The 26,165-nt window shown below is 55.1% G+C and overlaps 8 protein-coding genes across 8 annotated transcripts; 5 read left to right on the forward strand and 3 right to left on the reverse strand.

The window, feature by feature from the left end:
* Window positions 1–1,168: 1,168 nt before the first annotated feature.
* Window positions 1,169–2,203, reverse strand: CABS01_00648 (pectate lyase A; the record flags this gene model as incomplete). Its single annotated transcript, XM_060534029.1, has 2 exons — window positions 1,169–1,598; window positions 1,680–2,203. 2 exons carry the CDS (start codon window positions 2,201–2,203, stop codon window positions 1,169–1,171), a joined length of 954 nt encoding a protein of 317 aa, XP_060406543.1.
* Window positions 2,204–3,780: 1,577 nt separating this feature from the next.
* On the reverse strand, window positions 3,781–6,474 carry CABS01_00649 (uncharacterized protein; the record flags this gene model as incomplete). The annotated part of the gene is made up of 1 exon (XM_060534030.1): window positions 3,781–6,474. One exon carries the CDS (start codon window positions 6,472–6,474, stop codon window positions 3,781–3,783), a length of 2,694 nt encoding a protein of 897 aa, XP_060406544.1.
* Window positions 6,475–7,897: 1,423 nt separating this feature from the next.
* Window positions 7,898–10,276, reverse strand: CABS01_00650 (DEAD/DEAH box helicase; the record flags this gene model as incomplete). Its single annotated transcript, XM_060534031.1, has 2 exons — window positions 7,898–8,626; window positions 8,681–10,276. 2 exons carry the CDS (start codon window positions 10,274–10,276, stop codon window positions 7,898–7,900), a joined length of 2,325 nt encoding a protein of 774 aa, XP_060406545.1.
* Window positions 10,277–10,619: 343 nt separating this feature from the next.
* On the forward strand, window positions 10,620–11,971 carry CABS01_00651 (EB1-like domain-containing protein; the record flags this gene model as incomplete). Its single annotated transcript, XM_060534032.1, has 3 exons — window positions 10,620–11,119; window positions 11,222–11,334; window positions 11,436–11,971. The coding sequence occupies 3 exons, from the start codon at window positions 10,620–10,622 to the stop codon at window positions 11,969–11,971; spliced, it is 1,149 nt and encodes a 382-aa protein (XP_060406546.1).
* A 1,536-nt stretch (window positions 11,972–13,507) lies between these two features.
* On the forward strand, window positions 13,508–14,623 carry CABS01_00652 (PX domain-containing protein; the record flags this gene model as incomplete). The annotated part of the gene is made up of 1 exon (XM_060534033.1): window positions 13,508–14,623. One exon carries the CDS (start codon window positions 13,508–13,510, stop codon window positions 14,621–14,623), a length of 1,116 nt encoding a protein of 371 aa, XP_060406547.1.
* Window positions 14,624–15,922: 1,299 nt separating this feature from the next.
* Window positions 15,923–16,057, forward strand: CABS01_00653 (uncharacterized protein; the record flags this gene model as incomplete). The annotated part of the gene is made up of 1 exon (XM_060534034.1): window positions 15,923–16,057. One exon carries the CDS (start codon window positions 15,923–15,925, stop codon window positions 16,055–16,057), a length of 135 nt encoding a protein of 44 aa, XP_060406548.1.
* A 2,707-nt stretch (window positions 16,058–18,764) lies between these two features.
* On the forward strand, window positions 18,765–21,104 carry CABS01_00654 (uncharacterized protein; the record flags this gene model as incomplete). The annotated part of the gene is made up of 1 exon (XM_060534035.1): window positions 18,765–21,104. One exon carries the CDS (start codon window positions 18,765–18,767, stop codon window positions 21,102–21,104), a length of 2,340 nt encoding a protein of 779 aa, XP_060406549.1.
* Window positions 21,105–23,262: 2,158 nt separating this feature from the next.
* On the forward strand, window positions 23,263–25,362 carry CABS01_00655 (uncharacterized protein; the record flags this gene model as incomplete). Its single annotated transcript, XM_060534036.1, has 2 exons — window positions 23,263–24,679; window positions 24,812–25,362. The coding sequence occupies 2 exons, from the start codon at window positions 23,263–23,265 to the stop codon at window positions 25,360–25,362; spliced, it is 1,968 nt and encodes a 655-aa protein (XP_060406550.1).
* Window positions 25,363–26,165: the final 803 nt, after the last annotated feature.

Consider the following 26,165-nt stretch of genomic DNA (forward strand, 5'->3'; position numbering starts at 1 on the left):
TAGGGGATACGCGGTGCCAAGATAGAGTAATTTAGCCACTGAGGTAGGTGCATCCTAGCAATATGCCCCGTATATCAAGTTAAACTCGACGTCGCCGTTTCAGCACCGCGTGCACATTGTCTCTCTGTGACAGGCCTTAATGAAAAGTCATATGTATATAAACATCATTCACAGCAAACAACTCTTCTGTCCCAAACACAAGGGCTTACCAAGATTACTTTGGTTCTTGGCTGCGCTACTTGTCAATATCGGTACACGCAATCAAGAGCGACTGATGTTTCAAGCAAAACGTGCACCAAGATGTTGCAAGTCAATCCCAGCAAAAGTTCATGGCGAGGTGTTCACGTTCGTAGGTCGAGCACCACATGGCGCAACGGTAAAAGTAAACGAAGGTCCATCCAGGATTCGAACCTGGGCTTACGGAAGTCTTTTGAAGCGAAGCTATCATCAGAATCCGACGTCCTAACCAACTAGACTAATAGACCAGTGAGAGCGAGCTGATACGCTCATTGGATGTGGAAGCGGCGCCTCAGAATTATGATTATGGAGTGCGGATTTCCTGTGGGAAGAGTGACTCTGAAAGCCCTCGTTGTGGATGCGGTGGGGATAAGAAGGGCGGGGCTTGTCAATTAGTTTGGCGGGACTCTCGAATGTCGGACGGAGGGGATATCCTGGTTACGAACCCCGCGGTCTGATAGAGTCAAATACCGCGAGGATGAGGGTCTGATGTCTTGAGGAATTGGAAACTCAAGAAGGGGTATCAAATCTTGCTGTCACATATGCTGTTAAGCAGAGTGACAACTTACGTAGCAATGTGTAGATGTAGAAGGGATGAACATCCAAGTATCGGATTAAGCCAAAATGGAAGAGCTACAGAACTTGGGTGATATTAAACGGAGAGAAGGCAAAGACCACGCCAGAAAATAGATGCTAGACGCCCTCGTATGCGTTGACAACTTCGTCTGGACCGTGAGTAGACCTCGTGGCACGGTGGATGTATTTACAACTTCAGCTTAGAGATTGGCTCAACCCTAGGTTAACTCCTACCCCAAGCCATTTCTCAATCATATGTACTGCTTCAAAGTATAGACAATGGAACCCGCCACTCCTCCAAACAAAACCACCAAATCTCGCCGAGACTCTCCGAATTCCACCACCAATAACCCCCTCAACACCCACTCGTCTTAACATTCGTAGCAACACACAACTTCCCATCCGGCCCGCTCGAGACCAACTTGGGCTCCGCACCACTGCTATTCCCCTCAAAGTTCTCGCACACCTGCGCGCCGCCCAGCACGCACGAGTCCCTCACAATCGTCCCATCCCCCAAGTTCCCATTGACACCGCTGAGCACTTTCCCGCCGTCGAGCCGGATATTGTCAAAGGTCGAGTGCCGCGCCACCTGCGTCTTGCAGTTTCCGCAGCTGCGGTACATCTTGCTGCAGTTCTTGCAAAAGTAGTTCTTCACGGCGACGGTCCCGCCGCCGTCGTGCTGGAGGACCTTGTCGGCCGCGTCTTGGGCGCCGCCGCCGTTGACGTAGGATGTGCCCGAGGTTTGGCGGAACGTGATGGCGTCTTCGCAGACTTTTTGGAACCAGCTGTCGTAGAAAATGTCAGTGGCTGAACTTGAGGAAAGAACATCTAGGTCAAAGGGGGCGGGCAGCGAGGTCTTGACTTACACGTTGTTGATGGTACAACTCCCCAAACAATGAATCCCCTCACCATTATTAGGCCCAATAATCACATTGCTAATCGTAGCCCCTTCCTCGAGAATAAACACCGCGTCCTTGTTCCCGCCCTCAGTCTGGCCCTTGCAGGTACTCGGACTCCGATCCCACATCACCATCCCGCCGTCAAACGACTGGCCCGCAGCAATGGTCTTGACGGCAGCAATATTCTGCGACCCCTTGGCCGTTGGGAACGTCGTCTGCAGCTCCGTGTTGGCGCCGCCGGAGGTCGTTCCGTTGCCTGCTGCGGAACCACCACCGCCGCCACTGGCTGCGGATCCGGATCCGGAACCCGGCGCGGGAGTGCCCTTTGGCGCATGAGCCGGGACGCTAGAGTGCGCTTTTGAGCCCTTGGAGGAACCACCGCTCCCCTTGTGCGACGTCTTGGAACCGCTCTTTGAGCTGGTGGTGGGCGAGGCCAGGCCGAGGGTAGAGAGGCAGAGGGCCAAGACAAGGAGGTTGTTTCGGATGTACATTGTATGGGCTAGCTCGTGAAGTGGGCTGTGCCCTTTGAGATGAGATGGTCGTGATGAGGGGGAAAGTGGATGATAGCGTCTTGGCTATGACAATAAAACGGTTGGGATGAACTTGATGAAGAGTCTTGGCTCTACTATATGGGATATTCTTGGTATGTTGATAGAACCAGCTGTCATATCAGACGACCCAGTCGTTCAAGCAAAAAGATGTAAAACGAAACGAAAAAGAGTTCTTTGTGATCTTGTTGGGGAAAGCTCTTGGAAGCTGTTGCTGATGAACCAAATTCAAAAGCCCAAAGGACGGGCGAACTCTATCATCTTTATATCCAAAAAAGTACTATTTGTTTCTTGTCTTTCAACTACCCATTCGCAATGCCAATGAATCCCTATCCTCCCGAGTCTCTCACTTAGAGTTCAATCAACACACATCTTTGGGTTGGGCGCCCGACTGTCCCGTGAACCCGAACCCGCGCGCAACGATCACAATGCGCTTCAATCCCCCAAGAAAGCACGTTCCTCGCAAGAATAGAAAATCTATCCAAGAACGTTGGCGCGCTTCACGTAAGGTAGACGACCCCAGTCGTCTGAAACCCGTGCGCATTAAGCTTTCTTCTGACAAGTCAGATAGAAGAAGTAAGGACCCAGTCCAGGACTCCAGAGCAGATGTACAAGCCTGTGAGAGAGAGGCCTTCTATTCTTCAAGGTACCGTTCCAGAGGAACGGGATGAAAGTCGTGGACAATTAACGCAAAAAAAGCTTATACCAAACCCACCAATCAGTCTCGGCCCCTATTAGTCCCAACACCATGGCACAAAGTCCCGGCAGTAGTCCCCAATCTAAACGACATCTGATCTTCTTAATGCAAGACTCCTATCCCACACGGACCTCCATCGCGTCCGAGACTACCCATCTAGCCCAGGGATAAACCCCCAAGAAAAGCAGCTCAAGATAACTCATTCACCAGCCATGCCTGGATTCCTGCTGTCACCTCAGCTGAGTAAGGCAGCCTCGGACTCCGGGACTCGTGGGATGTAATAAATACTATGTCCCGTCATCTACCTCGAAAAGAAGAAGGGGGACGTGCAGCAACTCTGAAGCACAACCATAATATCCTTCAAACTACCTCTGGTGGGCTCACATCCCACCTCTCTCTATCCTATGCATGATCCTTCCCATAGCTCGGCATAGGTATCCGAACTATTTGCGTTCGCTTCTTATTAACCTCGTGAGAAGAGGATTATGTGGCGGTGCCACACATGCCATGCGTTCCTCTTGACACCTCCCATTAACAGTCTTCTCGCCAGTCCGTGCCTCCCTTACATCCTTGCCCATCATCATGCTTAGAAGGACTACGGGCATGAATCTGCTGATCACCATGCCGAACGCCTCGGAACATGACATCGCGTGGTTCGAAAGGATTTCAGACTTGATTGCAAAAATTATTTACTTGAATCAACCACCCTCCCAGCGCCTTTATTATTCCGTTTCCCCATTCCCCATCCTTTCGGCTTGCCACTTTCCCCCAATCACGCCTCCTCTTCTAGTTATTCCGATGCCGTCCGCGGAATCTCTAAAGATCACCTCCTTTGTTGATATGACCCTTGCTGATACCCGCTCTGCTGTTGAGGCCGTTGTTGCTGATGCTGCTGTTGCTGCGACTGCTCCCTCCTAATCTGCCTCTCAAACCTCTTCCCTTCCGTCTTCGCATCCTTCTCCCCGTTGAGACCAACCCTCTTCAGCTCTTCTTTCACCATCCCCACAGCTTCGGCCACTACATCGTCGCCCCTTCGCCAGGTATACAGCGCCACACCGTGCGACTCCAAAATCTCCTGGGCCCGCTGCAGCCGACGCATCCACAGCTCGTGCTTCCTATTTGGTGCTGCTGCCGTCGGCCCCAGGTTTGGACTGCCGTACGTCGGAGATGTGGATCCGGACCTAAGACTGGCCGTCTGCGCCCTCACAAATGGCGGCGGCTGAACCTGCTGTGGCCGGGAACCCGCGGAGGGCGGTGGCAGCGCTTCGAAGTCGACGTCGCCGTTGGCCGATAGTCTCCGCCGGCTGTCGAGGCTCCGAGGGCTCAGACTACGGGAGCTGGAGGCGGTCCCCACACGCCGAGGCGGTGGAGGCGCCGGTGCAACTTTGCTTGTCTTACTCGTGCCGTTTTGTGACGTAGAGGCTGGTATCTTGGCCGTGCTCGGTAGGCTCCTGTTACTTCCGATTGTCTGCTGCGATGAATTGTGCATTTGCGATAGAGGATGAGGATTGCTCCGGTCCGTAGACGGCTTGCGACCGCTCGGCATCGGGGGAGGCGTAGCACCCATGCTGTTGACCTTGATTGTGGGCACATTGGTATCAGACGGAGCGCCGCGCAGCGCAGCAGGCTTGTTAGGTCGTGGTGGAGGGGGCTTTCGGCTAATGGCGGTATCGGTGGTGCTTGAATGCGGCTTCGGTCTGGCCTGGATCTGGGCCAGGGCAGCGGCGTCGTTCAGCGTGGTCTCTTCAGGTTCGTCGGAAAAGTCGATCAGATCGCCCATGACAGGCCCGACCGTCTTTGCCTCGCCGCGTGGAGGAAGCCCCGGACGATTTGTTGGAGCATCACTGTGGTCCGTGGCCTTTGATATTGAGCCCCTCTGACGTGCGCTGCTGCTCTCGAAAGATGTATCAAAGTACCCGGCTTGCTCCGGTGTTGTAACATCGCGGATAAAGATGGCGATGATGCGTCCTGGGTGGGCTTCCACTAGTTCTGTGTAGACTTCCAGATCTGCCTCTCCGCTGTCACCAACTAGGAGAAACCTGCGTTCGGGGAAGTCGTGCATGAGCCTGGTTAGGGTACTCTTCTTCCTCTCCGCAACTGGCTCAAAGATACCCTGAAGCATGCCACTGTATTGCTTCAGATGAAGCGATCCAGGCGGCAAGCCGGCTATCATGAAGTAACTGGCCAGCACCGGGAACAGTTGCCAGGGGCTGTTCGAACAGTAGTGCATGCTGACCCCCATTGAGTGTAACTCGTTGTACCATTCCCGAACACCTTCCACCGTCAAGTCCTTGAGCTCGCGGACAAAAGTATTGCGGAAGATCTCCTTTGCGCCACCCGAAATGTTGGAGCGCTTAATCGTGTCGTCAATGTCACTGATCAAGCTGACACCCTTCGGTTCGATGATCTTGACTTCCTGGGTCGCCGACAAGTCCTCGTTAGCGAGGACGCGGACGTGCGTAGGGACAAATTCCAAAGCGGCGCGGAGGATGAAGTGGCCCGCGTCGTTAGTCTGCACAGTCCGTGACGCCGATTTCTCGTCGTTGTAGAAGAAGACAGTGATGGGCAGCTGGACTAGAGGTGTAGTCATGAACGGTGCTATCCTAGCCATGAGGTTGGCATTCGCAACAGACAGCTCGGCATCTGTCAAATCATTGCCCGTAGTGTTTGTCCTAGTCGGTGCCAATTTGGGAGACCCGGGAGCTGTCATCGGCGTGTGCGTGCCGCTTCGTGACCTGGATCTCGCTCGGTATATACTATTCGCATCGTCGTCGGAGCCTTCCTTTGGCGCTTCGCTAAAACCACCTTGATACGCCACACGCCGTTCTTCTTGGCCTCTCTTCTCGATTTCTGCTGCTTCTTTCGCAATCTTTTCCTGCTCTCGCCGTTCCTCGTGTGATTGATGTAACGCAGAGAGGTTATCGGGCGCAGGCGCATCCTGTCTGGGGGCTGGGATGCCGCTGAGCTGGCGTGCGAGGCCGATGAGAATGCGGTTGCGCCGAGTGATTGGCCCTTTATGAGGAGAGTACACCCATCCCCTCACGTCGATATCTACGATGGCTTTCTCGTCTTCATTACGCTCCCACTCTTTCCTCCAAAACTCTTGGTCCCTAGCGCTGCCAGGCTCTTCTTCGGCGTGCTGCTGATATGCCGCCGTCCAATCTTGCTTGACATGCCGCTTTGCGTACGATGGGAAGATGACCATCTGATCGTCTCCCTGAACAGTGATGGCGACGTCAGGGAACGATCCCGGAATCGTGGTCCTCGGCATACCCTCACCCGGCTCCAAAGGCCTTGCCCGCGTCTGCGCATAGCCTTCCCTGATCTCGTTGACTCCTACCGCAGCGGCCCGGTACATGCTCCCTGCCTTCGCAGCCAGCCACTTCCGCCGAAACCCTCTCTCGCCTGGGGTGGGCGGATCCTCTGCCGAGCCATATCCATAGCCATTACTGGCGCCTCCTGCGCCTCCGCCCCCGCCTCCGCCGTAGGTCGTCGTGTAGTCTGAGAAGGTGGGCATTTTCTTGCTTATAGTGCCTCCTCGATCCCTCGCATGCCGCTTCGGCCTGACCGAGGGCGGACCTAGGAGCAGCCGGCGACTGTGCCGCGCAAAGACGTCGACGAGTCTCGACTTCTCGTTTCGCTTGCGCTGACGTTCAAGGATGTATCGGTAAATGCTAGACTGGAATCGGTGTTTAAGCTGCGGGAGGGTATCAAGACGAAAGTTGAGAACGCGCTCGCGGTATCGGTCTCGTACGCTTCGTGGGAAAAGATATCGAAGGAGACTCGTGCGGTTATGAGGATGCGGACGCGGCGGACCAAATCGCCCGAAAGGAGCCAGCTTGTTCGTAGTTTGTGCCTTGGACAAGAGGTCCAAAGACAATAGCAGGAGTACGTGGAACCGACCCTAGGTTTTGGAGTATTATGGAAGGATGAAAGCTCGAGCTAGGCAAGAGGTTTGACCAAGGTCGTTGGAGAAGCCGAGGCGAATGAGGTAAGGCGATGAGTGCACGATGTTACGAGGCTGGCAGCCGACAGCGTCTTCTGACCCCCACGCTCTACAGCTGATGAAGGGACGGCAGACAGTGATGGAAGCACATGATCTCGGGCGGCTCTGGATGGTTTTGGAACTTGGTGCGAACTGGTTCGTGGTGGAGAGGAGCGGGAGCACGCGGCGAGGTAAGGGAAGAAGTTGAACTCGTGACGTTGCGGGAGGGCGAGGTCTCAGAAACTCAAGCTAAGTTGCGTTAAGGTAGGCGTAGGTGCCGCGGTGCCGTGCAGATTTGGCTGGGGCTCGAGGGGCAGATGCGACAAAGTGTTAGAAAGCGATTTATGCGGAAATAAGCAAGGTGCAAGCAAGGAAGCAAGCTCTCTCCTCTGAGCTAAGGCATCCCACATGCATCTCCAGGGCTCCAGCGGCCAGCCAGCCAGCCAGCCAGCTCTAGCCTTCCAAGGCTCCTCTTCTGTCGCCGAGCTGACGGCAGCTGAGGGCCCGGGGGACGTGCTCCGGAGCGAGACGGGCATTACGTCATCCGCACCTCGAGCTGCAGACATCTGGGCCGCTCGGTGTAAGGTATTTTCGGCTAGCTTACAAACTGTTAGCACATACTTAACACAGCTTAAGCCTTGTAGTGATGGCAGGTGCATCTTTGATGATCGGCCGGGGATGACATGGGATAATTGCAACGTCGCTTGGCCCCCAAAAGCAAGAAGCACAGACTGTTTACTCCATGGTTCATCTGCAGTCCGGAGTACCTAAGTGGTGGCTTGCTACTTCATCCTACATGTTTATGTAGTTGTACGTAAAAGCAGAACGTACTCACACTCTACTAGCTCCCTTTAATTCAGCAAACGAGTGGCAATGGACCATAGTGAAGAAATGAAATGGTATTGTAACATGGTATTGTAGTCTAGACTTTTGGACACCGTAGAGCACCTCAAAATCACCGCTTCTGGCGCGCTAGCTTCGCCCTGGTCCTCCCCTTGGCCGGCACATTCTTCTTCTTGGGCTGCTTCTTCAGGTTCAGCACCGCGCCCTTGCCGTCGCGCTCCGCCCGGCCCTTCTTCCACACCTTGTCCTCGCTCCTCATCTCCTTGGCGTCGAGCTTCTTCTTGTCCTTGTTGCTCAGCTTCGGCTTCTTGCCGTTCTTCGGTCCGTTAAGCTCCTCCCGCCCCGCAATCTTGGCCTTCTTCTTGTCCTCCTCCGTCTCGAACCACGTCCGCTTCGGCCGCGCCTTGATCTCGGCCTCGTGCTGCATGATATTCTCGCCTTTCTTGAGCTGCATCTCGGCCTGCTGGAACTGCTTCTCCTGTTTCTCTTCGACCATGATCTCCTCGATTTCGTCCTCCATCTCGTCCACCTGGTCCTGCCACTTGTCCGCCTCCGTTGGCTCAATGACGCGGCTCATGATCTTGGCGCCGTTGGCCTTGCCGGCCTTGACCGCCGCCTTGACGACCTTGCGGTCCGGCTCTGCCGCCAGCGTGATGGCCACACCGGTGCGGCCGGCACGAGCTGTACGACCGACTCTGTGCACGTAAATCTCAATGTTTTGGGGTGCTTCGTAGTTGATGACGGTGTCGACGCCCTTGATATCGAGACCACGAGACGCAAGATCCGTCGCCAAAAGGTAGTTGACCTTTCCGTCGCGGAAGTTTTCAACACTGGCAATTCTCTGTAAACTTGGTCAGCAGTTGTATTCAATCAAGAAGCAATTGTAAGAACTCACCTGAGCTTGGTTCATGCTACCGTGTAGCTCTGCGCAAGACAAGCCAAACAGTCCAAAGATGATTCTTGCTCGGTGAGCGTCCTTCTTTTGGCGGAAGAAGATGATGACACGCTCGGTGTGCATTGTCTTGCAGATGTGCACGAGGTAGCCCATGCGCTTCTCCTCGCGACCGGGCCTCAGGCGTACAAACTCTTGCACCAAGGTAGTGACGGTCTTGTTCTTTTGTGAGTCCACCATGACTCTGGCGGGCTTGTTCATGCCCACTCGCACCAGCCTGTCGACGGAAGATGTCATGGTGGCGGAGAACAGCATCGTCTGTCTTGACTTGGGCAGGGTCGTCAAGATCTCGTTCAACTCATCGGCGAAACCATCCTCAAGCATGCGATCGGCTTCGTCGAGCACGAGAATCTCCACGGTATCGACATTGAAGCTGGCAGAGTTTCTCATGTGGTCAATGAAACGACCGGGCGTGGCGATGATAACGTCTGGCCTCAGTCTCAGCTCGACCTCCTGAGCCTTGAGACTCAGACCACCGACAGCGAGAGTGAACTTGATATCGGTGTAAGCGGCCAGCTTGGTGGCAACAGCGTGACACTGGATAGCCAGTTCACGGGTAGGAGTGAGGATGACGACACGGCTCGTCGGCACCTTCTTGGGCCTGTACAGGAGACGCTCGAGAATGGGGACCACAAAGGCGGCCGTCTTTCCTGAACCAGTTACCGCACCACCGACAACGTCCTTGCCCATCAAGGCAATGGGCACAGTCTTGGCTTGAATGGGCGTAGGCTTGGAGAAGCCGACAGCGGCCAGACCTCTCAGAAGAGGACGCGAAAGAGACATGGCCTGGAATGATGATGCCGTATCCTTCTTGCCGGGCTTTGCAGGCTCCTCGGGGGCGAAGAAAGCGTCACGCTTCGCTTGTTCCTCTGCGTCTTCCTCCTCTTCGTCATCTGATCCGCGGTCGTCGGGATGATCCACGGGTGTCGCAACGGAATCGTTGTCGGATGCTGCATCGTCGTCGTCTTCTGCATCCTCTGCGCCAGAGTCTTCTTTTTCGGCATCAGAATCCTCGGCACCAGGATCCACACCCATGCCAAAGGCATCGTCAGCCAGAACTCCATCTTCGTCGTCGTCGAGGTCGATATCTACGTCCATGTCGTTATCCACCTCGGCGTCTGTCGCAACCTCCTCTTTATCCTCCTTCGGCTTGTCCTCGCCACCCTTCTTTGCCCGTCTTCTGCGAATGATTTCATCCAGGTCAACACCCGCGGCAGCATTGCTGTTCATGGACTTCTTTGCGCCCTCGAAGCCCCAACCCTCGAGTTCTGCGTCGCCGAATTCGATGGCATTGTCTTGCGCAAATTCAAAATCCGAATCCATAGCACCATCGTCTTCGTCTTTCTGGCCCCAGATACCCTCGGCGACTTCGTTCTCTGGCGACTCTTCTCTGGCGGCCTTTTTCGACTTCTTGGTGGCCTTCACCTTCTTTTTGGGCGGCGGTGCCGCGGTCTCCTCCTCGACAATTTCCTCGTCATTGTCGGAGATTGTGTGGACGAAGTCGTCGTCGATCTGCTTGCGCTTGTGAGAAGGCGCCATGTTGAGTGGTGGAATGGTGGTTGAGAAAGACAGTTGTCGGGACCGCGGGGTATCGTCAAGCTTTCACACACACGCCTGTTCTCACACTCCAGCAGTTCCCAGAGCCAGAAATTTTTCTGGACGGACGGTGGAGCTAAACTTTTTCTGCCGTCTTCAGAGACCACCCCCCTGTCATGGGCGGTCAGACGCGAGACTATTGGGATAGAGTGGGCCTTGGACCGTTCGTTCATCAGAAGGAAGAAACGAAAGAAAAAGATACGTACTGATCTTGACGGGACTCATGCACGTGACGGTGTTTGTCATCAGATTTTAGGGGCAGGGGCAACTCCCGATAGACCCCACCATGGTTGATTGGGCGACCATTTTATTGGCAACAATTTTGGCAGCCTTCACGCCGGGCGCCGACAAAGCAACGAGATTTAATTTCTGCCCTGTTGCTCTACAACTTGTCATTTTTGGTCCTAACCAATCTCGGCACCTTACTACTTTCCACACGTCTCCTTCTCGACTTCTTCGACCACCAACACCCACTACTACCAACCGCGTCTCTGCTTCTCTCGAGCGTCCTTACGAATTTCCTTTTGACATCCATCCCGAGCGCGTTTTCCCGATTGTCAACATAGTTCCGGCCGCAGAGGCAAACACACACATACAAAATGGGCGAATCCAGGTGGGCAAAGCTTCCATCCCCTTCCATCGCGGTGCTACACCCGGCAGCATCTTGGACGTTTGCGCCTCGCAACTGTTGGCTGACACGGCATGGATTTCCAGACAAGAACTCATCCAGTGGCTGAACCAGCTTCTCTCTCTCAACATCACAAAGGTCGAGCAATGCGGTACCGGGTACGTTGCTGATCGGATACCCCTCCCCCGCCATGTGTTTATTGTGGGACCCAATGATGATTTTGATGATGGTGGTTGCTAATGTTTCGTTTCAATCTGCAGTGCAGCTCTCTGCCAGGTGTTTGACAGCATCTTCATGGATATCCCCATGTCTAGAGTCAAGTTCAACGTCAACAGCGAATATGCATACATTCAGAACTTCAAGGTGCTGCAGAGTAAGTTTGCGCCTTCCCACGCCGTCTCGCCTCTGCGTCCACCCCCATTCCATCATACACGGAAACGAATAGTCATGGCTGACAAGACACTTCCTGAACAGACTGCTTCCACAAGCACCAGGTCGACAAGCCCATCCCCGTCGAAGCGTTGGTCAAGTGCAAGATGCAGGACAACCTCGAGTTCCTGCAATGGACCAAGAAGTTCTGGGACCTGAACTTCCCCGATCAGGAGTACGACGCCGTCTCCCGGCGAAAGGGCGCCCCCGTGCCCTCTGGTGGTGGCCCTGCTCCTCGTGCCGCGTCCGGTACCGGTGCGGCTGCCGCCAGACGGGGCGGTACCACACCCCTCGGCGGTGCACGCGTTCCCAAGGCGGCAGGCCCCGGCACAGCTGCCCTGCAGCAAGAGAACGCCACTCTCAAGGAGACGGTCGTCGGCCTCGAGCGCGAGCGTGACTTTTACTTCAGCAAGCTCCGCGATATCGAGCTCCTGGTGCAGCAGGCCGTGGAGGAGGACCCTGAGCTTGAGAAGCAGGAGGACGGCCTCGTCAAGCAGATCCAGACTATCCTGTACTCGACGGAGGAGGGATTCGAGATCCCGGCTGAGGGCGAGGCTGTCGACGACCAGGAGACCTTCTAAATCGGGAGGCTTTGAGGTAGGGCGACGATGACACAGATGGAAGAGAGGCTGTATTGTTGGATGGGAGGTTGTGTTCAGGGGATTTGGGAGGTAAAAGCACATGGGTTTGGCGCTAGCACAAATACCCCACGGCACGTAATAATCAGTATACTGGCGATGAGGCTGAGCGGCCCTCGGACTGTCGAGACAGGAGTCGATCAGAGCTTGCGGCAGTCCCGTCCCACATGAGCAGTCATGATAGAATCAGAACGTTTTGTCTGAGAACCTCGAGTCAGTTTTCGTGGGTGACACGAAGAGAGTATGAGGGCTTGAGCCAAGCGTCCAAGACCACATTCCACTATGGCTTTTCGGTTCCTTTTGGCGTGCTTCCGATCTTACGTTTGGTGCTGCAGGATCTGGTTCTTATCATAGAAGGGTAAACCTCGACTTCACACCCATCACAGAGCGGAAGTCGAGTCTGTAGTCTGAGAGCTGTGTTAGATTGTTTACTGCAGATGACTTGGCAGAAGCGTCATGTTGAGCTCGAGTATTTAATGCCGGCGCACTTTGCATATTTACTTCCAAACTTGGATTTCTACAAAAGTCCATTGATCGATTACCAAGAGACGTTTCCATCAATAGATTACACTACCGTGCAAGTCACTACAATAGTATCGATGATCATTTATGTTGATCGACCAGATGTTGATTAGATCGGACTTCGGTTTCACTGTCATCAGCGCCCAGTTCCTGGCCTGATTGACCAGGTGCCTGAGAAAGCGAGGTGCCCAGCTGAGCATGTCCCAGAAATGCGGTCATTCCTGCTGCGGGCCCAATTTTAGTGGTTCCACGCAATGCGCCACAGGCGTCAACTTTGGAGCAATTAGCGGCACACGACCATCGACTTACCCGACTCTTCCAGTGCGAAAAGTGCTACCTAAGCCCAAGCAGGCTGCCGTGTTAGGGAAGCTGGAGTTGACAGGGGACCTCGAAGTAGCAATCCAGGCCCATGCTGAGGTACTGCACAAGCGTACCGGGACAGCAAGGTACCTTGGTTCCAGTACATTGACTGGAAACCTGAGGTGACCGCTCTCTCTTTCTCACTCCCGTCTCCTTCCCTCCAGACGACTGAACGAAAGGAGAGACAAGAACCTCAGACATTGCCCCGAAACCTTTTTTTGAACCTGACGCAAACAACTGACCAAGGCCATCATTCCGACCACCAAACACGGAAAGATACTTCACCAGTACGACGGCTGTCTTTTGTTGTTTTGCGAGCCATCCCATTTCCTCAACGTTATCTAACCAACGACCGACGACCTCCAGAGGAGCGACAAGAACAACAGAGCATCGATTCTCTCCATCTCTACAACCTGCCATCGACGACTAGAGCTACGATACAGACCACCGGGCTCGTCCGAGCCTTTCTCCCGCCTCGTCCAAACCCGACAAACAATCCTATCCCCCGCTCATCGCCAATCTTCAAAAACAAAACTCTCTTTTCTACACAACTTCCCGCCTCGAACAAACCACAACAACACACACCCTTCACACACAATGGCGCCTCCCGCCGAAATCTCCATCCCCTCAACCATCCTCTCGACCGGCGAATCGAAACCCTACACCCTCTACAACATCACCCTCCGCCTGCCCCTCAAATCCTTCGTCGTTCAAAAGCGCTACTCCGACTTTGCAACCCTCCACCAGACCCTCACCTCCCTCGTCGGCGCCGCGCCCCCCAACCCCCTCCCGGGCAAGTCCTGGTTCAAGTCCACAGTCTCCTCCCCAGACCTCACAGAACAACGCCGAAAGGGTCTCGAATCCTACCTTCGCGCCATCGCAGAGTCCCCCGACCGCCGCTGGCGCGACACCTCGGCCTGGCGCACCTTTCTCAACCTCCCCAGCACGGGCGTCGGCAGCACGGGCAACTCGGCCGCCAGCGCCCACGGCCTCATCACCAGCGGTCGCGCGGGCGCCGCCGACCCGACGACCTGGCTCGATCTGCACCGTGAGATGAAGAGCTGTCTCCACAACGCGCGGAATCAGCTCGCGAGAAGGGACGGCGCCGTGGATAGTAACAACACCTCTGCTGCCGCCGAGGCCGGGGCCGCTGCCAAGAAGGCGCTGGTCAAGGCTAATACGCTGGTGAGCACCCTCGCGGACGGGTTGAGGGCCATGCAGGAGGGCGGACGGCTCGGGGACGGCGAATTGCGGCGCAGGAGAGACCTGCTATCCTCCGCTCGCGTCGAAAGGGAAGGGCTCGACAAACTCAGCAACAGCATGGCGCAGGGAAGCAGCAGAAACGGTGGCGGCGGACCCGGCGGACGGGAAGGGTGGGCCTCGGCGGGCGACAAGGCTGCATTACTCGGCAGAAGCGGCGGCGGCGGTGGGGCGAGGACGGGCGGACGGGTCCTGGGCGCCCCGCTGCCGGAGACGGAGCGGACGCGGGAGCTGGACAACAACGGGGTCGTGCAGCTGCAGCGGCAGATGATGAGCGAGCAGGATGAGCAGGTGAATACCCTGGCGGCGATTGTGCGGCGGCAAAAAGAAATTGGGCTGCAGATCAACGAGGAGGTGACGGAGCAGACCAAGATGCTGGACCGGCTGAACGAGGACGCCGACCGGGTCGGGGGCAAGATTGATGTCGCCAAGAAGCGTATCAAGAAGTTTTGACGCGGGTCGCTGTCAGAGGAGGGGGTTGAGGAAGTAGGGACGGTGATTGTGACGGGTACGGTGCCTCGGCCTACAGCAGCACCGCCGTTGGTTGTCGCGGGTGGTCTCGCTGCTCGGTCCGTGGTTACTGTCCTCGGTGTCGTGGTGTGGTTTCTTTGGGTCGGCGGGCGGGTGTTGGATTCTTTTGCGTGGTGCCTGGAGTTTGGGTCCGTCTTGTTGGTCGCGCGGGCTCGTCGATGAGATTCATCCCGCCATACCCTTCGTTCGGTGTGAGGGGTGGTTTTTCTTGCCTGGACAGTACAACGACGTTTCACGTACGCGAGTACGAAGGGGGCTTCTTCTTTTTTCTCTCGACATTTTACATACTTTGCAACAATAGCGATTTCAACTCATTTTCTTCTCTGATCATTTCTCCGAGTTTGGGTCTCTTTTGTTTGTTTTTCCCGAGTTGAGATTGGAAATACCAGTGTGTCTTACCTCATGGCAGTTCTAGCCTAGGAGTTTTAAGTTGTATCCAGATTGATGTTTTACTCATTCATGATTACATTGTCCACACATGCAGATCAGAACATGGTTTTCTGCCGGAGCAAAGCGTAGATCATGCTGGCATTGGCGTTGCCATACACCCATGTACAGTAGTAGAATGGCCAACTCACTGGGTCTTACCGTTGAATTCCTACAGCGGTGTTCCAAATACGTACTCACCACCGGTGTGAGGGTACCGACGAGGCTGTGTGGCCCGGGTTGTATCATTGTTTACAAAGCCAAGAGACTGGATATCTTGCGCCTGATCGAGCCTTTTGAGGCGAATTCTTTACTCGTGCAAAGTCACCCTAACAAGGCAGACAAGATTGAGCTTGTCTGGTAAGCTTCGATGGGCCAGTCACCCGCATGGCCAAGTACGCGCCCTTGAAGGCACTCGTTCTGAGGCCGTAGGCCAATTATGTAACGCCTTTTCCTCCAGGCTCAATGGATCTTCTATCAAATTCTGGCGCTAGAAGGAGGCCGTCCATGTTGCATTGGTGAGCATAAACAGATTGATGTCAAAGAGCTCGGCCAACAGGTTGTAAGAGGGGGGTTCTTGGCCATAGTTGATACCCTCACGCTTGCACGTAGAATCCCGATTATGCCAAGACATTATGATGTACCAGAGGCTGCCTCGGATGCTGACCTATATCGCCAGCCTTACCGCAGCAGCCATGTTATCCCAAGACAATCAGCTCTAGGAGATCTCGGGAGTCGGGAGATGCAGTAGGGGACGCGACGGTGCTGTGTTTCTCTCGCGCCGGACCGTTCCTCATGCACATGCAGACGGCGGTTGCTTACGGACGGGGACCCCCTGCCGTTATCGAGTGGCGGGTTGGTTGCATGCAGTTGCCGTCACATCGCCCTGATTTCTCCCTTTTTCGCCTCGTCGCGGGAAAAGAAATGTGAAGCACGTGGTCATTGGGCGAAGACTGGAGACTAGGGAGGGCCGATATAATTTTGGTGTATGCATGCGCAAAGTGAAGCCATCGTCAGTTTGGCTGTTTTTTTTGCGTCTCTCGACTCAACCTTTGGCTGCCTGGATGTTGTGTCGAAGTATCTGTATCCGTAAAGTCAGCGGTTGCTGGCCGGCAGAAAGACGTTTAGTGTGGCACGGTGGCACGTTGTGGCCACGCCCACTTGGTGACATTTGGTACGTCACCCGAGCGCCGGGATGAGGCACACCGTACACCCGACGGTGCAAGGGACTTCCCGCGGTTGCTGGGCAACGACGGCGAGGAACCGTTTCCAAGAGGGGGAAAGTTTAAAAAAGGTGTGAAAGAAAAAAAAAACGACAAAGAGGGAGAAGAGTCGAGACAGAAGCACCACCCTGCTCCACCACAACGACCGTTGAGATGAGATGACGCCGCATTGTCACAATTGGCGCCCAACGGTGCCCTGCTTGCCCAGCCTGGCTTATTGCAATGTTGCAGTCGCAATCGCAGTGTTCGCCCGATCAGCCGTCGTATTCGAGCCCATCGAGTATTGAACCTAATCGACCCAAGGGAAACCCAGTGAGCTGGGCGCGAGAGCAAGATGATCAAAGTCGAGGTGATTGCGACGATACTCCCTCCGTACGGGACCGGCGGAGGTCGTGTGGACTCCGTCGACGGTGGCTCTCCTCTTTTCCCCCTCCTGCTCCTCTCCCGCACCGCCCTCCTACTGTATATGTCCAAAGTGGATGTACTGGCGCTGAGGGCCTGCCGCCTATTACCGGGGGAAATAGCCTCAAGACCCGCGATTCGCTGCCATGGCGTCCCAGGTGGAGCTTTTTCTCTGTGATTCCGAGTGATTCCCAATGATTGACCGCTCAGACAGACCGCATGCGACTCGGTTGATAGCCTGTCACAGGCAGGAGATTGAGTGAAGTCTTAAGATTGGACCGTTAGAAGAGGGGAGGAGGGTCTGAATCGGAGGCGGTTTGCTCGATAGAGCTGGGCGAAGAGGGTCTTGGTGGGCTCGGCAACGGTGATTTGTTATGATGATCTGTTGGCGACGAGTGGACAAAGTTCGTTCGCCGTCCTTTCGTTGGCTAATGTCCTTCCTTTGCAGTATTGATGATCGGAGGAGGATAGCGAGAGGTCATCCTCCAGGCGTAGTGAACAGGTGGAAGCATCTGGATGTTTATTCGTAAGGGAAGCAAACGCCTAGGTATCGCGCTGTCTGCTGGGAGCGGTGGCTGGAGCCTGGTCATCCAGTGGTTTGGATTTTTTGTCTTATTTTTTTCAGGGTCCCGTCGGTTGCAAGGAACATCCTCTCAGGTATGAGGTGGAAGCTAGGATGACAGTCTTTTCCCGACGAACGCTCAGTTGGCATTCCAGTCCGGCCAAGGACATTACCCCAGGCGGCCACATGCAGGTGCAACGGGTAAAGAACAAAAAGTTCGAAGCTAGCGAACTGAAAGCAGAGAAACATAAGGCACAAGGAGATGGGGTTGGAATGGAGGTTAAAGTGAGTTGTTCTGAGACACAAGACACCTACAATATCAGTACGTAGTAAGTTGTGCAGCTGGCGGCAGCACCTGCCATTCGGTACCGGGTCTGAGTGCCCAAGTGCCTTCCTTCCTTCAGCTCAATTCGCAGCTGTCAAAATGTCACCATTCCTTCGCTTAAGAGAGGTCAGTGTGTGTATAAGTGGGTCTGTTGTGAGCGATCAGAAGGGTCTCTTTTCGTTCTCTCAGTGTCTTTCAGCGTCTTGAGGTACCTGAAAGGACGTCGGTACGTACTGCCAGCCACTAGCGCCCAGTCACACAACACCCCCAACTTTGGCTCCCCCAAAGTCCACCACCACCACCAACGCCAGTCTACCACCATCCGCCGCTACCTCTCCACCCGGTCGCCCATGAGAAATTCCCAAAGTAAACACAAAAGAATTCCTGGCCCCTTCTCGTCCCCTTCCCCGTCATATTTTCCCTCAACACCACCACCAAACCCGTCCTCCACCAGGAACGGCGCCGTGTCACCAGACAGCTCTATTCCCTCTAGAACTTCCTTACTAACCAGCAGGGCAAGTTCCAGAACAACAAGAATATTTTCTTGTCTCAGCCTGCTTCCCCGCGATCGGACACAATCTGGACCACCAAGCACCCGCCACCTGCAAAAAAGCGCAAGGCCGGAGCGGGAAGACCACGATTCATTCGGCCCAGGCACCAAGCATCGACGACAAATACCTCTCAAGAGACCCGATCCGACCCCTCTCTCGCTTTGACGTCTTGGTCTTTGCCCGTCTTTTTCTTGCTTGGCTTCTGGAGTTTGTTTTTCTGCATTGTTGCTTGTGAGTACTTTTATTACAAACTGCTTTGCCCTTTTCTTTCCGCCACTCTATGCCTTGCTGCTGGTCATCACACTGCCACTTCTTGCCTTCCAGCTATCAGATGGCACACAGTTTTGCTGCTGCTAGAAGAAGAAGAAATGCTCATGGCTTCTGTGCAGACGCTTCACGATATAACGACCGTCAATGGACCTCCTGAGATACCACTAGACTTCTGCTTGCTTCACTGTCCGCTACCGAGACCTCAGGTCTCCAAAAGAGCTTCAAGGCTCTTATTCCAACCACCTCAGTCGGCATTCGCTGCCAAAAATCACCACTCTCCACCAAGAGGTGAGGCCCGCTCAGCATGAGCGCTCCTCCACCGCCTCCGCCTCATGGCGAGGCACCCAAAACCACTGCTGGCTCTCCGCCTCCTGGCAGTGGCCTGGGCCCAGGCAATTATGATATATTCGTCATTCCCCAGCGCGATAAGGGCGGTGGATTCATATATTTGCCCTCTCTAGCCCCCAACGGCCCTAGCTTCGCCGCTGGCTTCGCATGCGCCCTTGTCATGGTCGTCATGTTCCAGAGCATGGCGCCTGCTTTCAAGGCATGGTGGTTTACCTACCAAGGCATGGGAAATATGGGTATGGCCCTGCTTGTCATAGCCGTCGGCGTGGGAGCGTGGGCTTGGGGCAAGTCGCAGAACCAGGGCGCATCTACAAATACCGGCTCGAGTGGCTACCGTCCCGGCCCTGGTGGCTATGGCTCAGGCGCAAACTTCAACAACAACTACGCGAATGCTGGCCCGCCGCCGCCTCCTCCGCCTCACGGCAATCAATATAACAGCCCTCCCCCGAACAGCCCGCCGCCCAATCACGGCGCGGGAAACGGCGGTCCTAGGTCTCAATGGCAAGAACGACCTCAGCCTCCACCCCCTCAGGAACCTGAAGCTGAACCTGAGCCAGAGCCGGAACCTCGGAAACCAGATCCTCCTCCCCCACCAAAACCAAAACCTGATCCGCCGAAAGCAAACACCTGGGAGAAGGCACGGGAGGAGACGAAGAAGCGCGAACAGGAGCGCAAGGCAAAGGAAGAGGAAGAGCGCCGAAAAGCAGAGACGGCACGGAAGCTGAGGGAGTTTCGAGAGAGAGAAGCTCGAGAACGAGCGAGGAGGGAGCAAGAGGACCGCGAAAGGCGAGAAAAATTGGAGCAAGAAATACGCGAAAAGGAAGACTTGAAACAGAAACTTGAAAAGGAACGTCAGGAAAGAGAGAAACTACAGCGCGAAAAAGAAAAGGCAGAAGAGGAAGCCAAAGCCGCCAGGGAACGCGAAGCAAAGGAGGCAAAGGAGCGGGAGCTCAAGGCCAACAAGGAGAAGGAGGACAAGGCACGTGAGGAGGCCCGCAAGAAGGAGGCTGCCGAAGCCGCCGCCCGCAAAGCCCGTGTCGAGGCGCAACTCGAAGCCTTTCGGAAAGCCAAGAGAGAGCGCGAGGAAGCAGAAAAGGCAAAGAAGGATCGAGAAGAAGCAGAAAAGGCCAAGAAGCTGGCCGAGGAGGAGGCAGCTCGCAAGGCCAAGGAGGAAGCTGCGCGCAAGGCCAAGGAGGCCGAAGAAGCCGAAAAGGCACGCAAGGGAAGTAGCTACGCCTACTCGTCCGGCGAGAAGACGAGTATGTGGCCCAACGGCCGACCCCCAGCTCCCCCCTCCACGACGGCTTCCACGCCGCCGAGACCTCCCCCGTCCGCATCGTCCGCTCCCCCGAGACCTCCCCCCTCTGCTAGCTCTATGCCGCCTCCAAGGCCGGCGCCCTCCGCAGCTTCATCCTCGAACACGGCCAGACAACCGCCGCGACCGTCGGCACGCACTGTCGACGAAGACCAATACTCGTATCGACCCTACGATAAGCCGAGACACCGACCCGCGTCTTCCGTCGGCTCCGAGTCATCGTGGGCCCCGTCGGCCACCACGACAAGAACAACGCCGCCGCCTAGCATGCGCGGCCCTTACACGACCAAGGATCCCGACAAAATTGTCATCAGGGCTGTCTATCTGTTCATGAACCAGTTCGCAAAGACACCTGCGAGCCAGCTCGTTTCGGGGTTTGGCACAGTGACAGATGGGCTCATCCTGCGAATCACAACCGAAGGTCTCTTCATCGACGACGACGTCCGCGGCGTCCCGCAGCGCGAGTGGGACGTCAAGGCTTGGACGCTAAAGCTGGTCGAGGTATGGTGCCCCCCGCACTGCTTGAATTCGAATGCTGCTTCTGCCCCTGCGATGAATTCCGCGAACCATCCTTCGGGTTTGTTTCAAAAAATGGCGAATCAGCGAGCCCGTACGGCGGACCGGGGAGCCACCAAGACGCTCACGGGCGACGAAGCCGATGCCTACCTGACCGAAATGTTGCGTGCTTGCAAGAGTTGTTGTCGTCTTGGCTTGTGCGACACCAAATTCAAAGATACTAACATTGCATCTTCGTCCGGACAGACTGGAGAGTGGAAGACAAAAAGCCTGCACGTGCTGCGCGCTACAGTCCGAGACCAAGAGGGCAAGCGCTACATGTTTGTCCTGGATGAAGAAGAGGCCTGGAAGGTCGCCGTGGGCGTGCAGCGGTTGCGTAAGGGCACCCAGGTACGCTCGCTAGGTGTCAGCGGCATGAGCGCATCCGATGCGCGCAACACACTCGAGACTCTGGGCTGGTCGTGAGACTGCTTGGGACGACATTTGATTCGAGTCTGTACCTTGCGTGATGGACGTTTGGGCCCGCCTTTGTCGATATCATAATACGTGTGGCTGGGAGATGGCGATTTCGGCAAGGGATAACCAGGCAAGGCTAGTGTCTCCTTCTCATACGACAACTTGTGGAGAGTCGATTCGGAGAAATGGACGTGCCAACGTTGTTGGCATTTTTCGGGTTTCGTGGAATTTGGTTTGCATAGCAGAGCGCGGGACGGTCAAAAAATTTCCAGACAAGCTGGGACAAAACCATTGACGAATGACTTTTTTCAACAGCATTGATGGCTCGGCTGGGCACATCCTAGGATACCTCTAGTTGTCGACTCTTCTCACTTTCTCGACACTGACAACCCCGATGGGGGTGGCTGTGCGGGAGTTGTTTGATGAGTTTGACTACTTAATGACGATACGACTTCAAGTTTCCAATGCATGATTATTGTGCGTTGTAAGGTGACGGGATTGGTGCCAAACATGAAGTTGCTCATGACTATTGAGAGTGAAGTTGCCAGCCACAGTTCAACCGGGCAACCGGGATGCGTGGGGTTGTCAACAGGAACTATCCTGACAGTGGAGACTAGGAAGTGAGCAAGTGGGTTACTCTCTCCTCGCATCCTTATGAAGACGGTTTCTTATCTTCTCTTATTTTCGTTCAGAAGAGCAATGACTTCTTCCATCAGTGGGGACCTCCTCGTATTAAAAAGTCCCGCATTCGGAGTGAGGTAAGGTGCTGCAGAGTACTTTCCGTGTCGCTATCGGCATTTGCGATAACTACCAGACCCCTCCAATTGGAGACTACATGTGCAAAAAAGCCAACGCAGGGAAGACGACTTGGAGATATCGGAGACGAGAAGGGGGGAAGGAAGATTACATGTACCTAATCTGCAGCCTCTGGCGGTGTTTAGTCGGCCAAGGACAGGCTTGACTGACTCCAACTCGTCATAAATTCTTGGCCTATTCTCCATTCTCCAATTTCAGGTGCCTTTATCCACTTTGGTTCGTTCGTTGATGACAACCTAATCCAGCAGAGTTGGGCTTATCTGCTGTTTCTTCAACCTAGACTGAAGCTAGCGTGGACTGTATCTTTCGAGAAACAATTCAAGCGCGGGGAACTGGAATAAGCTTGTCAAAGTTTGAACGCAATTGGAGACCGTCTATGCTTTTGAGTGTCGGATCGGCTCCGACTGAGTTTACCGGCCCGCTGGAAACACGCCGGGGGGACCGTCGTGTCGGGAATCTTGCGCCCGTTGAGCTCACTGTTGGGTTCCCTTTCCCCAGATGATGACGTTTCTGGATGAGATGGGATTCGATCTGCTGCTTCGTTTCAATGTGACGTATGCTGATCATCAGGTTCTTCATTTCTTCCGTGGTGATGTGCCTGCCAGTTGCACCTGGCCAAGAACATGTATGTACTCTGGTTGGAGGGGTTGGTAACGGCCCACCGGTGACAACTCCCGGCCACCGGGGAACCGAAATCCAACTACCGACATCGGCCGGGACTTTGATGAACGTCAATACGAGCCTGAAACACTCATTCCCGCGATAACGGATAACGACTCGATAATCAAATGGACTTTGCTAATTCTACTTTGTATGCCGATTTGCTCTGAACCCCATCTCGGCGGGGGGGACTAAAGCGATGATGACAAGGACAAGATACCCCAGCCCGTTAAACCGGTTCCGGCTCTCAGACTCTGCAAGCTAGCGATGCGGACTCGCATGCATGGTCCCTTTCGTGGAGTCCTCCCCATGATAAGCAACCGCAACCCCCGAGGCCTGGACGACCGAATCAGATAAGCCTGGTAAGATGACAGCTATTATTGCTTTCTTGCCATGGTCCTGATCCTGAACAATTTGGACCTAGCTAAGCCAGTTACGATATGGGAAAAGACACCAATAGGTAAACTGCAGAGATAAACCCGGGCAGGGAAAAGGAAATCCCATCTCTCCACCTACCGTACCTTACCTATCGTTCAGATACCAGGAATTGGTCATCTTGATTGGATGTTCTAACCCAAGTCCGGATATACGCATTCCTCATATAAGAGAGATGTCGCATCCAAGGTGTCCAGCAGTCTTGCTGCCCACGCCAGGTACTCGGCGCAAGGACTGAGACCTGTCACTTCCCGCGATGAAGGCATTCACACTCTTCGCCCTCGTCGGCGCCGCCGCCGCCGACCTCACCTCCACCGGCGCATCCCTACTCCTCAACGACGTCTACTACTTCGTCTCTCCCTTCTCCCAGGGAAACCCCTCAAACTCCTCCTCCTTCAACATCAAATCCCTCCCCCGCGCCTTTGGCTTCACCCCCGTCACAGTCGTCGCCGAACCCCTCCCCAAATCCTCCCTCCCCTCCCTCTTCGCGAACTGGACCTCCCAAGACGACGTCTGGCAACCCGCCTTCCTCGGCGCAATCTTTGTCGCCGGCCTCGACACGCCGTGCCTCACAAAAGAAAGCTATGACGGCACAAATAAGACCCAGTCCATCGTCGCGCCTTTGATCGGCACCGCCGGCAGTAATATCCCCTCGGGCCCATACTTCCTCGACACAATCACTGGCGCCCTCCACCAAGCCTACCGTCTGTACCCAGACTACGCAGGCGCCTTCTCCGAGTCCCTCCTCCAGAAGCCCGATACCACCTTCCAGACCCTCTCCGCCCAGGTGCCCGCCTCCGCATCCCTCACAATCGGCGTCCCCTCCCGCCTCTACTCCTTCTCCGCCCGGTCCCCCGAGAAGCCCCTCGCCGGCGTCCGCGTAGGCGTAAAAGACATTTACGACCTCGCGGGCGTGAAAAAGTCCAACGGCAACAGAGCCTGGTACGCATTCTACCCGCCCGCGACCTCCACCGCACCCTCAATCCAAGCTTTGCTCGACGCGGGCGCCGTGGTGGTGGGATACCAGAAACCCTCGCAGTTTGCCAACGGCGAGACGGCGACGGCGGATTGGGTGGATTACCACTCCCCCTTCAACCCGCGCGGCGACGGCTACAATGACCCATCTTCCTCGTCCTCGGGCGCCGGAGCCTCGATAGGTTCATATGAGTGGCTGGATATTGCTGTCGGCAGCGACACGGGCGGCTCGATCCGCGGACCGTCTGCGGTGCAGGGTCTGTTCGGGAACCGGCCCTCACATGGGCTCGTCGGGTTGGATGGTGTGATGCCGCTGTCACCTACCCTCGACACCGCCGGCTTCTTGACGCGGGATCCGTACATTTGGGATGAGGCCAATAAGGTGCTGTACGGGGCGAACTATACATCGCTGGTTGAGACCGCGGCGGGGGTAACGTACCCCAAGACGGTGTATACGGTTGACTTCCCCACCGACGATGGAGCCGCCGCGCAGATGCTGAACAAGTTTGCGGAGGACCTGGGTGCGTTCTTGGGCGCCAAGGCGACGGCGCTGAATTTGACGTCTGCTTGGGCTGAGACTGGTCCTGTGGGTGTGCGGAATCAGACGCTGGATGATGTCCTGGGGTTGACGTATGCCACGCTCATCACCAAGGAGCAGACGCCGCTTGTGCGTGATCCGTTTTATGCTGATTATGCCGGTAAGCTTATCTCTGTGTTTTTTTTTCCCTCGTACCTTTGCTTTTCTCGTCTTCGAAAAGAAAAAGGCCCTGTTGCTCTGCCACTTGTCAGCTGGGAAACACTCACACACGAACTAACATCGAATTTGATAGCCGCGCACAATGGCCGCCTCCCCTTCGTCAACCCCGTCCCCCTCGCACGCTGGGGTTGGGGTGATAAACAACCCGCCAGCGCCCTTGACGACGCAAGAGCCAACAAGACGCTCTTCATGAACTGGTTCAACACCGAGATCCTGCCTCCCTCTACCCCCGCCCTCAACACCTCCACATCGACGTCGACATGCTCCTCGTCCCTCCTCATCTACGTAGGTTCCTCCGGCCGCGCCTCCCTACGAAACCGCTATCCGACGACCACGACGCCCACCCCGCCGCTTGGCTTTTCCAACGGTCGGCTGAGCGTCTTCAGCGGAGCGCCGGACCATGTCTTCCCCCTGGGAGAGGTCGGTAGCGTGAGTTCCGTGACGAACGTGACGGAGATGTTGCCTGTTACTGTGGATGTCATGGCGGCGAGGGGGTGTGATGGGTTGATTGTGCGGTTGGCACAGGATCTGGTGGGAGCTGGCATTTTGAAGGTGCCTTTGGCTGGGGGAACGCTTGCTGGGGGTGAGGTTTTGATGAGGCGGGATGTTGAAGAGTGGTTTTGAAGCGAATAGACCGTACGTAGACATGGAGAAGATATCTCTAAAGACAGATACAGTACTAAGTACCTTAATATGAATCATTGGCAGTAAGGTAGGCAAGCGCCTTAGCTTCATCGCTCCTTCCTACCTTGGCGTCCCTCCTTCCCCCTGAAAGTTGAACCCAAGTCAGCGGACTCCTGATCTTCCCTCCACCTGGTACTTAGGCACTCCTACGGTACCTATTTACACCCCTCTGATCCCATTCCTGTCACCAGCACAGCAGCGCCCGTCTAGGTCGTCGAGGTCAGGTCAAGCTATGTGCGAGGTGATCGAGTGGTCAAATAAACAAATACTCCAATGAAGTCAGAGTTCGAGTTGACTGAGGGGCACGCTGTTCGAATTTGGGCAGGAGCGTGAGTTCTCACGTGAGTGTTCCGTCTCCTTCCTTTCCCATCATTCTTTTGGGGGTTTTCAAATAGCCTGTAGATTTGAGATATTGATACCTAGGCAAACAGGAAGATATTGATATCCAGGTAAACACTGTCGTTCCCGCGACTGATGATATCACATGGTCAGATTAATGTCCTAGAACCTGCTATTCGAGCTGTTCATTCCCGTTGAACTGAACTTCAGCTACGTTCCGGAAACAACACCCTCGGTCATATCTAAGACCTAATTAATGCCGAGAAGACTCGGAGTCATGGACGCACCTCACACTAGTAAGCCAGCTGCCATCTCTTCTTTGGGACAGGCAGAACTCAAGTCTGCCGCATGACAAAGGTGATTGGGCTATCGTGTAATCCAGCAATTTCCCTATTCTCGTGGAG

This window comes from Colletotrichum abscissum (assembly GCF_030869225.1).
Source record: "Colletotrichum abscissum strain IMI 504890 chromosome Unknown Scaffold_1.1, whole genome shotgun sequence".
Lineage (NCBI taxonomy): Eukaryota > Fungi > Ascomycota > Sordariomycetes > Glomerellales > Glomerellaceae > Colletotrichum > Colletotrichum abscissum.